The sequence below is a fragment of the Carassius gibelio genome, chromosome A10 (assembly GCF_023724105.1).
Source record: "Carassius gibelio isolate Cgi1373 ecotype wild population from Czech Republic chromosome A10, carGib1.2-hapl.c, whole genome shotgun sequence".
Classification (NCBI taxonomy): domain Eukaryota; kingdom Metazoa; phylum Chordata; class Actinopteri; order Cypriniformes; family Cyprinidae; genus Carassius; species Carassius gibelio.
In genome coordinates this window covers 11,074,880-11,087,528 of record NC_068380.1, presented here as the reverse complement: position 1 = coordinate 11,087,528, position 12,649 = coordinate 11,074,880, and the positions used below count along the sequence as shown (strand labels likewise).

Genomic DNA, 12,649 nt, shown 5'->3' with positions numbered 1-12,649 from the left:
AAACACGTTCAAACAACACCGCTAATTAATGAGCTATTTTGAATTATTACTTTAATAAAGCTGTAAGCTGAAATCCTGCTGGGCAAAGATTATGTATTGATGTTAGCTTAATATTAATTAAATTGTAGACACCTGTGCATTAGACTAAGAAAATATATTGAGTTCTGGGTCTACAAACACATCTATCCTAAAAATTGACAGTTTTTCACATGAACGTCATGTGGAGGTGACTTTATTCAGAATTAGAAATGTATACTACATACAAATTATATGTACACTATATATTGTAAATAGCATTAGAGATTAATCCATTTGCACTATTTGGGAAATGTGTAAATTGAAAAGTAAAGTCAACAACCAATCATTTATTTCAAAGTTAATAATTAATCATTAGGGTTAGAGAGTTAATAATAATCATTAGGGTTAGAGATATGGCTGGTTGCTAATATTTATATACACCTGAAGTACACAAAGCTACAATTTTACAACATGACACTAATACTACAAAGTAATACTACACCTGGCCAACTCATTTTTAACATAATAGCAGGCTTGTCACGATAGTCGATAAATCAATCGTATGATTAAAAAAATTAGCTTGATAATTTTTTTTTTTCAATTTTTTTTTTCAAAATTTTACATCATGATGTGGGGTTAGTCTGGACACCTGTGGACAGCCTGCGGTAGAAAACACCCTCTCCGATGGCACAGATGTCCCAGGAATAAAGAGATAACATCTCGCTAGAGTGACCAGCTTTGGGAAGCGCCTTTCATTTGCTTGTGGATGTTTGCGTCTCAAGTGATATTGCATTGTACTTGAACTACTGCTTTATTTTAATACCGCATAGCATATTTTGCAAGTAACTTGGTTGCCCTATTTTCTCGAAATGGGACGACTTTTCGCTCGCTTAATTTGGCTTGCTCAGCTAAATATGTCTGTAGACTCGTATTTGCGTGTGTCAATGCGCCCATTGAGTTAACACACACACACACACACGCACGATGTGGTGCGGACGGGCCTGGAAAAAAACGAGCGTGTCGCGCAGCGTCTCTTCCATTATGAGTGCGCATACCGATTATTGAAATAACAAACTTGAGCACAAAAAAAGAAGTGATATGTGAACGGCACCTTCATCGGTCAAAATGTTTACTTTTGGTTAAACGGTCAATATGAACATCCCTAACTGGCATATAAACATAATAAAACATACCAAAATTAAACAATTTTAAGCCACACAAACGACAATATTATTTTTTATTGCAAAAATTTCTTGGACAGTTTATCGTCCAGCAAAATTTGTTATCGTGACAGCCCTACGTAATAGTGGGTTCAGCCATTTGTAACTTAAAAATGCAAGCCAGTATCTATCATATTTAAATTTAGTTTCATAACCATGAACACCACATTGGTTTGTAGTTCAAATAGTTTTACAGTTACATTCACAGAAAATGTATTCTGCATTGCAAAATATGGTAGATACTAACTAACACTGATCATCAGCAACGCAGTATAAACAAGACAAGAGACAGCCTTAACTGAACCTGAATTGGTCTCTGGATGTTTTGTATCTTAAATAAATGATTCCCTCTTTTTGCTCAGTAGCTTCAATTGCAATCCCATATCATGCATTAACAATGCAACAACAGCAAAAGTACTGCTACACATTTATGTTGCAAAACTTGACCCAAAAGGAACACGGTTTAAGTAGGAGTCTAAAGGAATGTAAAAGAGTAACTACAGCGTGATCCATCGGCTGCATTTAGCATGCCTTGGAGCATATTTGATGTGTCAGTCATGGCTCCTACAGCACTGTATTAACGCATATCACACATCATATTGTGACAGTTTCAAATGAGGTCTAAATGAATATCAGCTGTCACTGCCATGAACAGATAGAAGCACTGTTTATGAAGGAAATTAATTGATGGCTTAAAGTAATATTTTTCATGCATGGAAATATTCAGAGCATTTTCAGTACTAAATAAATAAGTGTTTTTATTCATTTTCCAATCTGGCTCGGCTAGGTGTTCATCTTCAGTTCTCTCTTCACAGCAGTTCAGTCAGTGTACTGTTTGAGTGCATGCATTACTCCGGGATATTTGTTTGTTTGAACTTAGAGGGAGTGTCAGCCACATTAAAAAAACAGCTTAAGTCATTTGTGGATTAACTCGTATTAGAGATGCAAATCGTTTAAAACAATTCAGTTCGATTTGGTGAACTGAATGATTCGTTCGCGAACCGGATATCCAGACTGCTTTGATTTAAACTCTCTCTCACGACAGACACAGAAGAGAAGACAATGCTGAATAAAGTCGTCGTTTTTGCCATTTTTGGACCAAAATGTATTTTCGATGCTTCAAAAAATTCCAACGGACCCTCTGATGTCACATGGACTACTTTGATGATGTTTTTCTTACCTTTCTGGACATGGACAGTAGACCGTACACACAGTTTCAATGGAGGGACTGAGAGCTCTCGGACTAAATCTAAAATATCTTAAACTGTGTTCCGAAAATAAAAAGAGGTCTTACATGTTTGGAACAGCATAAGGGTGAGTTATTAATGACATAATTTTCATTTTTGGATGAACTAACCCTTTAACAGCAAAGAGACAAATCCAACTCGAAGCGTGCGCAAGTTCGCTAGGGTGTGCATGGCAAATATGACGTCATCGTGGTGCTGGCGTAAGTTTTTTTCGAGTGCACTCAAACTCAATTCGATGGCGGTGTGCACAGCATTTTTTGTAACTTTTAAGATGATTAATTCATCAACTCATTCTTCATGCGAGAAGTCTTGTACCGTACTCCTTAGATTACTCCTCATTACTCCTCGAGATTACTCCTCATCGCCCCCTGTCCTTTCAAAGAATAGTACAACGCGAACGCGACAAGTATAAAATCATCATCCGTTTGGGGAGCGTAGCCAGGACAAAAATATAAGTCAAGCTTTAGGCGATTACAGACGAAAAATGTGCCCCTCTGGGCCCCGTGCCAACCCCTCTAACGGAACATGACCTAATTTCTTCTTTCAACCATCTACTGCCTGGCATGATGGATCCTACTCTGTCTTTTTCTGAAATGCTAATCTGATGTCAAACTGACAGTTTTTTTTCCCCACAGAGCTGCATTTGAGTTATTGCAGGCTGTGTAAATATTTATAAATGATAAAAGCGCCGTCTGAAATCATTAACATGCCACTTAGACTCATCAACTTAAAAAGAAGAGAACATCATCAGCTAAAAAAAGAGAACATAATGACGCCGAACACAAAAAAGAAACACTTGATTCGTTCATATTAAGATCTAAAAAGTCATTTTATTTGTCACCTGAAAGAGAAAAGCCATTGTGATCAACAAATGCTTTGCTTTGCGCCAGGCACAGGCTAGCACATTAGTATTATTTACATTGACTTAACCATTTTCTTGTGAGTGGATCAATGGAGTGGGGAACGCACACAGGGTGACTGCTGTTCTCAATCAAATGAGCTCAGAGCTTTACAACACAATGATCACATAAAGTGGTTTAAGGGCACCAGTGGTGCAGGCATTAAGTAATATTGAATTGGGGATGCGGGGCGGGAAAGGGGGAGCAGGTTGAAATGATTACGTGGCAACTTTGTACTCAGGGACCAAGGGGGAGGAGGTTTGTCGAGGGGGCCCGGCCTGATGATTTAGTAATTTCTCAAAGTGCTGTAACACACTGCCTCTCAGGCCTGTCGTTCCAGCACTAAGCAGCATTAATAAACACCCGCTGCTGATGGCTCACTTCTATATGAGAGCGTCTGTCCACTGGAGTGGAACGAGTTTGATTTCAATGTGTCATTTGGGAATACCTGTACGAATTCCTCAAGCACCTCCTGGCAAATTGAGGACAAATTCCTTCTCAAATTGAAACTATCAAGGGATTGTTGTAAAAGAAGGACATGAAATAGAAATCTTGAGGTAGTGGAAGAGAGAGAGAGATGTACTGTTTTAAAGAAATTGGAAAAAGAGAGAATACATGTACGTTTGGAAAAAAAGTAAGATGGCTCTGATGTAATGTAAACATTGATCCATATGGACAAATAAACACTACTACATTTAGCCTATGGGCCAAAATCACAACAGCAAAAAAATCAGTGCAAAATGGATATAAATTCATGTAAAAAAAAAAAAAAAAAAAAAAAAAAATACAATAAAAATGGAGCTGTGGCATAGTGGTTTGCACTGACATGTTTATGCAGAAAATGCAATTTCCAGCTGTTGTCCTTTCCCCATCTAGTTTCATTATCTTCCTCTTTATTCCAAACATTAAAAAAAATTATGCCAAAAAAAAACACAAAACAACACCACAAAACAAAATAACACACAACTAAAACAAAAGCTGCAGCAAACAGTAATAAAACTCTTTTTTATGATTTCAGCATTAAAATAGTCATTTATAAAAATAAAATAAAAACATTACATTAGAAAAGGCCCAAATACTGTATGTTTGTTCTAGCTAGTTCCACTGGCTCATTAAGTCCCATGATCATCTCAGCTGCATGAATGAGAATGGAGCTGATCTTTGACATGCAGAATCTAGACTAGGATCTCCTGCTCTGTGAGGTTCTAAATGGAGCAAAACTAGAGAACATGAAGGGGATGACTGTGAGTCACACATCCCAGAACAGTAAAGAGTGGTGAATGGGATGTCACCCCTGGAGAACTGTGCCAGCGGTTCACAGCACTAGCGTGACAGTGTAAGCTACTCTGTCTATGCAACACAATGCAACAGCATCTGTAAGGGATGTGAGGGTAAAGCGTGCAAAGCTTTGACGTGTCACACTGTTGGGCTTTTAACAGCAAGAGTGGCACTGAGAGTCAGGATGACACTCTACAGATGTCCTGTCAAGACTGACAGGTGAAACAATGGTGAAGGCCAATGCTGCCTTTAAGTGCTCCTGGGAAACACCTACAATATGACACATCAAAGTCAGAAACACAGTATGGAAGTAACAGTGAATGACGGCAAAAAAAGAAAAAAAAGAAAAGAAAAATACTTTCCCAGTCTTCTTTATTTTTATATTTAGTTTCGTTTTTATTTACAAAATATGATTAATAAAAAAAAAATAAACAATAATACTGAAATACAGCACCTGCCACAGAGTTATACCTGCAGATATTTATTTAAAAAAAGCTATTTGTTAGTAGGACCCCAGGCAAAAACTTGACCTTTCCAATATCAAAACGGGTATAATTACAAAATTCAGAGTTTCCAACAGGTTAAAACGATTTCTCTTTTTAATTTCTGTGCATGCAGCAACACGTAATGACTACAGTATTTCCAACTCCACTTGAAGGTTGTATACAGACTTAAACTCATACAGCCGTTTTACTAATAAACAGAACAATGATAAACCTCCACAGAGTCCTACTATATGTAACAGACCAAAGCAGCTTGTTTAATTTCAGTAAGAAAGCTGCCACAAATGAGTTAAAGAACCTGATGCCTATGCTAGTAGTAGCCAACTTGGCTTGTACATCCAACCTTTATTTCAAATATCTGAAGATTGAAATGTCACTTCAAGCTATGTAGGAATTTCTATATATAATTACATACCAAGTTGGTAATATACACTTACTCATAATTCAGTCTTTAAATTTAAACTAATGCAAAAGTGATTTCTATAGAAGTACAGTTAAACTTTAAACTTAGATCAACTCAAATTATTCTTTCTACTGCAGGTATTATTTTTCTTTTCTTTTTTTCATCTCAAAACGAGACAAGGCTTTGTTCAAGTTGTGTCTTTAAGTAGTTTTTTTTAACTAATTAAGCTTTTCAGCAGAATTATCTTTCTTTTTTTTAAATTTGAATATATAATGGAAATCTGTAACCTGAATATCTACAGTAGTTACATTATGACATCATGATCATCAATCTATCTTCAGCTTCACCAGATGACATAAACATCTTCAGCAGCTACATTATGACATCATTTCTACATATGATCATTTCTGCATATTTATATTAGACTCTTACTTTTCAGGCAGAGTTATTACATAGTTATTTTGTCATCCAACATTGGAGTCCGAGCCCCCTTTTATTCGTCTCTGTTTTTTTTCTTTCCTTTTTTTATTCAATAAAATAAGTGCATCATCCGGGTATATGAAGTGCACTTCATGTTGAAATTGTAAGTACGAATTTATACTACAAAAGCAAGCAAGCAAATTTGGACACACTTTACATCTTTGGCAGGAAAATGACTTGAAAAAAGCACCATCTACTTGAATCCCAAATACACTCAGAGGAAAATTCAATACTGTGCAAACAGACCCATGCAATTAAGAGTCCAGAAAGAAGCAGTACACAGACAATAATAAACCAGTCATTATGCCGCCACTAGCTTTTCACAGCCAAACTAAACAAGCACTTCCAAAAAACAGCAGTTAAAAACACATTCACGCAAAGGCCGCAGTACAAGACAACCCTAGTCTCTTACCTCAAGAGCTTCCAGCGTCATAAATCCCGATATTGAGAATCCGTCAATGATGTCCTCCTCAGCAGAGGTAGACTCCTTTCTCTTCCTCCTCGGTGGCCTGGGTCGTGAGGAAGAGGAGGGGTTGGTGCTGTCTTCCCTCTCTGAATCAGAGGAAAATCGAAGCATGGTGCCGCGGACATGGTTATTCCTGATCCCGTTAGACACGTGCTCCCGGTCTCGCACCGACCGAGACTTCCGCTTTTTCCGCAGGCCATCCATTTCACCAGATGGCACACCGAACACTTTCTGTTAGGAGGCTCTCGGCCTGTGCTCAGAGGTGGATGGAGAACGATTCCCAGACAAACACCTGAAATGGAAAAACTCAATAACTGTACTCCAGCGAGAGACGTGCAATTATCCAAACCCCAAAACCAGCTGATGTCATGCGACTTTGCTCGGAGTGCGATACGCACATGAGATTCCAGAAGGATAGATGCATATATATCCTCTAGCGCAGAAATCCAAAACCGAATCCTGTTAAGGGTTGTCGAGCTGGAAAGTATCCAAACTTCCAAATTCAGCCCACATTTAAGGGAAACAAGCGGGCAGGTTACTTGAAGTGTCTTCTAACTGAGCTGTAATAGGTCTCCGCATGGCTGTGCTCATGGACCCAACACTCTGTTTAAGTGCAGTCTGACACCTTCCCATCCTACAAGTCAAAGAGACAGAGAGCAGACGTTTAAAATGTTCTCTCAGAGAGCCTTCCCAGAATCCCCACCCTTAGCTATACATAGGAATATATCATGCATGCAGGCATATGAATAAAGCAATTTTCACAACACATTTGGACACTCTGCAAGAGATTAGATCCTTATGATCTAATTCCACAATGACTACAGTCACTTTCGCATTCTCCTCTTCCCAGATCTTACAGTTTCTTGAAAGAAAACTAAATCTATTGTAGGAAATTATTCCGAATGTGATCTTGCGGATAAAATACATCACATAGTGAGCCATTTACAGAGCTGGGTCTGACATATTCAGGAGCTTACTCTTCCTTCACACTGTCATTATTCTGAGACTGTTATAACAAGAGACATGAGGGGGGAAATTATTCATTTTTCTTAACAGAACTGTGGATCAAGCGATAAAATGTCATTTTCTCACAGCAAATTTGAGTTCAGCTGATTACACTGACAGATCATTTATGGCTGACTTCCAGTCATCTTCTGTATGTATATATCTATATATTTAAAACAAAAACAGCCACAATCATTCTGCACTCTAATGATAACATCTACTCAGGGTTCCTCTGTTCATTTCTCAATGTCACCAAACTATAGATAAAAGCTTGCTAAATTCACCACACTCTGAGTTGTCAAAGAGCTGTTTTATCAGAATAGCAATTACACTCTGAAATTATTCATGCTAGACATTATTTTTCATTAATCTCAAAATAAAACAACAACATTGCTCAAAATAATAAATAATACTGTCAAGTCTGCTTAAGTTTTAGCAGGATCATTTCCAGTCTGTGACTGAAATTAAAATAGGTTATATGACAAAAATCTACAATAGCTGCATTATGACATCATGATCATCAATCTTCAAATTCACCAAATGACATGAACATCTTTAATAGCTACACTATGATATCATAATCGGCTTCAAATTAAATCACACAAACATAAACAGCATGTACATTCAAATTCATCCATCAACTTCACTAAATCACTTACATCATTAACAAGCTTTAACTTAACCATAATTAGATGACATGAACACCTACATTATGATGAGAATCAGCCAAAAATGTCAACATTACAAGACAACATGAACATTTACAGTAACAACGACATCATCACTCAGCTTTACCAAATCCACAACTACATTATGACATCATAATCGAGCATCAACTTAAACATCATCTGATGACATGAACAAGTCATTATATCACAACTAGCCATAATTGTAAGTGTCTGTTATCTAGTGGAGTTAATACACTGACTTCGTAATCAAGCATCAACGTGAACTTCACAAGATGACATGAATATCTACAGCAGCTACAGTATGACATCATAGACACCCACAAACTTAAAACTTCACTAGCCACCAACCTTCATCTGCTTTCAAAATCCACCACTAACAAACCACTGAATATCAGCATTGCAATCCGACTTTTTCGAATAAATTATGCATTCCAGAAACATTTTACCAACAGTAATGACCAATGGTCCAGGTGCGCTATTATTACAAAGCCATTTCCAACCACGTATCCCTTTTAACCTGATGATGCCCTGTGCCGGCCCACCTGTCACACACACACACGCGCGCACCACACACACACCCCAAATATTTAAATGGTTTTAATATATTTACACTCCCTGCCAGCCCTCCCTTCACTCTCGCTGTCTTCCATTAGTCTTTTTTGTCTCTCTGACTATCTCTGTCCCCCTCTCTCTCTCTCTCTTTCTCTCTCCGTCAGTAAATCTCACGCACCGTGGCCGGTCCAACCCACAGCAGCAGCAGCAGAAGCGCCTGGCAGTGCCTCCTTCAGCTCTAGATCCACCAAAACACAAAGCCTGCCTTCTCTCCTGCAGGACAAAAGCAACACATGCAAGGCATGTCGAGTGGAGGAGAGCCGTCCGAGCGAGTCGTCGGAATTCGGAAAGTGCACTGCTCTAGAACGGAAAACAAAAAATATTTTTTCCACAAACAAATAAATCTTGCAAGAAAGCGAAGCTGCTCCTCTCCGCGAGTCCGTGCTTCAGGATCCCTGCGAGAGCGGGGACCGGGCGCATTGATACAGTACTGCCGCAGTGCCGCTTTACTGGCGATCCGCTTCCTCAGCGCATATAGTGCTAGTGCTCGGTTTAATTCCATGAGATATTCCTTTTAGTACTACAAGACTACATCTTATAGACACTCTAAATGTACTTCAACATACTACCATTACACTGCCATCTGCGCTGGTTATCAAAATAATGAAAACCATACTGTATGGCACTGATTACTTGATTGATGCTTTCAATGGGGTGCCAATTAGGGTTTTGGCCGCTTCTATTTAAAGGCTTAAAAACCACATTATTATTTCTCAAGATATTTTTTTTTTTAATTAAGTATTAATTTTACAGGTACCATAAAGTAGGCTACGTTCAATATTGCTTTCAATTGTTTAAGAGACAACATGAGTTCGAAGCTTGCCGTTTTCATACATTCAAAATCTACGTACGGTCATAGAATATCATTAAAAAATTTAAATTAAATGTAAATTATATACAGTTCAATATTATAGAGAACTATTACAACATAATGATGACAAATAATTCAATAGCTACATAAATTTAATCATGCAAATAGCCAGACTTACTCTTATTAGACATGTTTTGACCCACTGTAAAATGCCCTTCAACATATCATTCATTCCCATTACACGGATTATGACAATGCAAATAATTGCATATTGTATTGCTCTGATTAGGCTACTTGATTGATGCTTTAAATATGAACTAATTCAATGCATTTGAGTTGATGCTTTTAAACCTTCTATACTAAAACAGATGCTTCTAGATTTAAAGAACACCAACATGACAAAAATCTAATACACTTTAGGCACTGAATCACTGCATAGCCAGTCCAAAACAGTTTCTTTACATGCAGAAATACTAAAAAGAAAATAATTTGACGTATAAAGAAATCTTGCTGCCTATTTGTAGTGTATAAGGCCTATTGTCCTTTTAGGTTCCTCCATCTGTCCAATCACACTGTGTTGATTCAGGCCTCATCAGCACCAATGAATCAGTGAAAACAATCCCAAAATTCACAGCGTCTAAACTCACTGGCTGCTAATCAGACTTAGTAATTGCACGGGCTATTAAATCTTCATTTGGCATCGCATGGGTTTTCAAACAGAACACTGATCCAGCTAAAAATCAGCATAAATTCCTTTTCAGCCATGGCATCTGGTACAATGCATATCAATGTGTTTCATCATAATGCATAAAACAAGTCACCGCATAATCTAACACTTTTTCCCCTTTAACATTTTCGTTTTGTGCATCCTGTATTGCCCTCAGGCTGTGCATGACTTTCTATGCCTCTAACACACAGCCATTTGGCTATTAGTAACTGTTATTAGGCAAAATGTACAATCAATTAAGCTTTCAAAAACATAATTTACAATTACACATTTAAAATGAGTCAGATGTTGTTTCTCATTCTTTTATACAATTTTTATTGCTCTTGTTATGTAAGATGAAGAGGTTTTCCCTTTAGACAAACCCTAGGGTGAACTTATGCACCCCTGCTATAAAACAGCCTAACTTAATTTATTCAAAATGAGGAGAGACACAGCAGATGAACTGTTGGGAGATGGAGAACAATTCTTTTTTGAACTTGAATTTGAACAAACAACGTCCTATCTAAATTTTTTTATTTAACCTTCCAAAAAAAAAAAAAAAAAAAAAAAAAAAAAAAACATTTTGCATCTCAATATTTGTTTATATTTGTATTAGAAAACAAAAATACTGAGCAAGATAATGAATTTTATTTTATTTATTTATTTTTGCAATGCATGCAACATTTAATACTAGGACTTTAAGGCCTCAAATTATGGAAGAGCAAATTAAGATTTTTAAGACACGTAGAAACCCTTTTTACAAACACAGTATGAAATTCTCTGTCTACAATCTTTCAGCTTAGCATAAGTGATATCATCCACTTGATGTGTTTAATTCATCTCACCCCCATCCCCACCCCTTTTATGCACCTTGATAGAAAACACACAACAATTAATTCATGCCACTTTCAAAGCTCATTAAAAAGAGTACAACGCAAAACTTTCCACCGTGTAAACTGTCAAGCATTAAGATACAGATTTTCTTCTAGAGGGATTTTGTCATCCGTTTGTGAGTTTGTAATTATTCAGTAAAACACTCTAAATAGGCTATTAAAAAAAACACTCTCTGTTATTTTCAGATATTAATCAATTTCTAATGGTTCAATATTTGATTTCATCAGCATTATAGGGATGTGGACAGACATCACTATTTACAAACAAAACAAATATGATATATTATTGTATAAAAAGCCATAATTTTACAATAATTTACACTAATTTTGTGCAATAAAATATTGTATAATATTGCAGTATTGCATATAGCACATACAGATCCATGTCAGCTACTGTTTTTTCTCCTTTTTGAGCAAACACACAGGCTTATCTTCCTGCACTGATAACACACTCATAAAATTACATATATACACACACTCTATGTCTACATATGTCTATATATAATGGTGGATGTGCTTGCCTTAGGAAAGCTTGTTTATTTTTAGCCCTAATGCATTCTTACCAACTGCAGAGCGTATCAAGTGTATGTGAAAGTGAAGTTATTTGTTCACTTAAAGTAACACTAATGCTTCAGTGATGTTAGCATTTCCTCATATTTATTTGACACAGGAAGCTGAGTACAGTTCATAATTCACAGTATTTACATTTGATGAACCATTTACACTTGAAAAAAAAAAAACATCCAAGGCCATTTGCTTACTAGCAAACAACTGTCCACCAGTTAACATATTGTGAAGCCAAAAAAAGCTTCATATTTTTAATAAATCCATCAAGATGTTTTTAATTTCAAACTGTTAAGACATTAAGCCCTACTGCTTTCTCCACTGAAAAAGTCACTTTATCTGGATTAGAAGTGAAATATGCACAGATCAAGTTCTGTTTAAAAATGTTGGTGGATTTTGATGTGAGAGAACAACAGGGGATGGACTTTTTCACAGGAGGAACTATGTATTATAGCGAAGTTAAAATGGCTTAATGATGGATTTGTTTCTTTTACGATCACACAGCTCATTGCTTCACAAGATACTGTTTGATTGACTGGAGTCTTGTGGATTACTTGTGGATCAAGTTTTAATCAACTGTTTGGACTCTTATTCTGACGGCACCTATTCACTGCAGAGGATCCATTAGTGAGCTAGTGATTTAATGCAAAGTTTCTCCAAATCTGTTCCAGTGAATAAAAAGCATCTAAATCTCAGATGTCCTTAGAATAAGTCTTTTTTTTTTGGTGAACTTTTACTTTAAATGTGGACTTGTGTGCAAATTCTACTAAAACAGAAGCAACTAAAAGAACTGGAGTGCTGATCAGAAAATACTGTTAAAATGAAATATAACTGAGAGAGAGTAATCTGACTAAA

The 12,649-nt window shown here is 36.8% G+C and overlaps 1 protein-coding gene across 5 annotated transcripts in view; it reads right to left on the bottom strand.

The window, feature by feature from the left end:
* LOC128021147 (autism susceptibility gene 2 protein homolog) overlaps positions 1 to 9,265 on the bottom strand; it is a 297,071-nt gene extending 287,806 nt beyond the window's left edge. For 3 of the 5 annotated variants that reach the window (XM_052608140.1, XM_052608141.1, XM_052608139.1), the window contains exons 1-2: positions 8,939 to 9,252; positions 6,461 to 7,148 (exon numbers count right to left, since the gene is read on the bottom strand). In XM_052608140.1, the coding sequence (XP_052464100.1) occupies positions 6,461 to 6,718 (258 nt within the window). In that variant the 5' untranslated portion in view covers positions 6,719 to 7,148; positions 8,939 to 9,252. Of the gene's footprint in view, positions 1 to 6,460; positions 7,149 to 8,938 lie in introns of all 5 variants that reach the window. The other 2 variants (XM_052608137.1, XM_052608138.1) reach the window with 2 other exon arrangements.
* Positions 9,266 to 12,649: the final 3,384 nt, after the last annotated feature.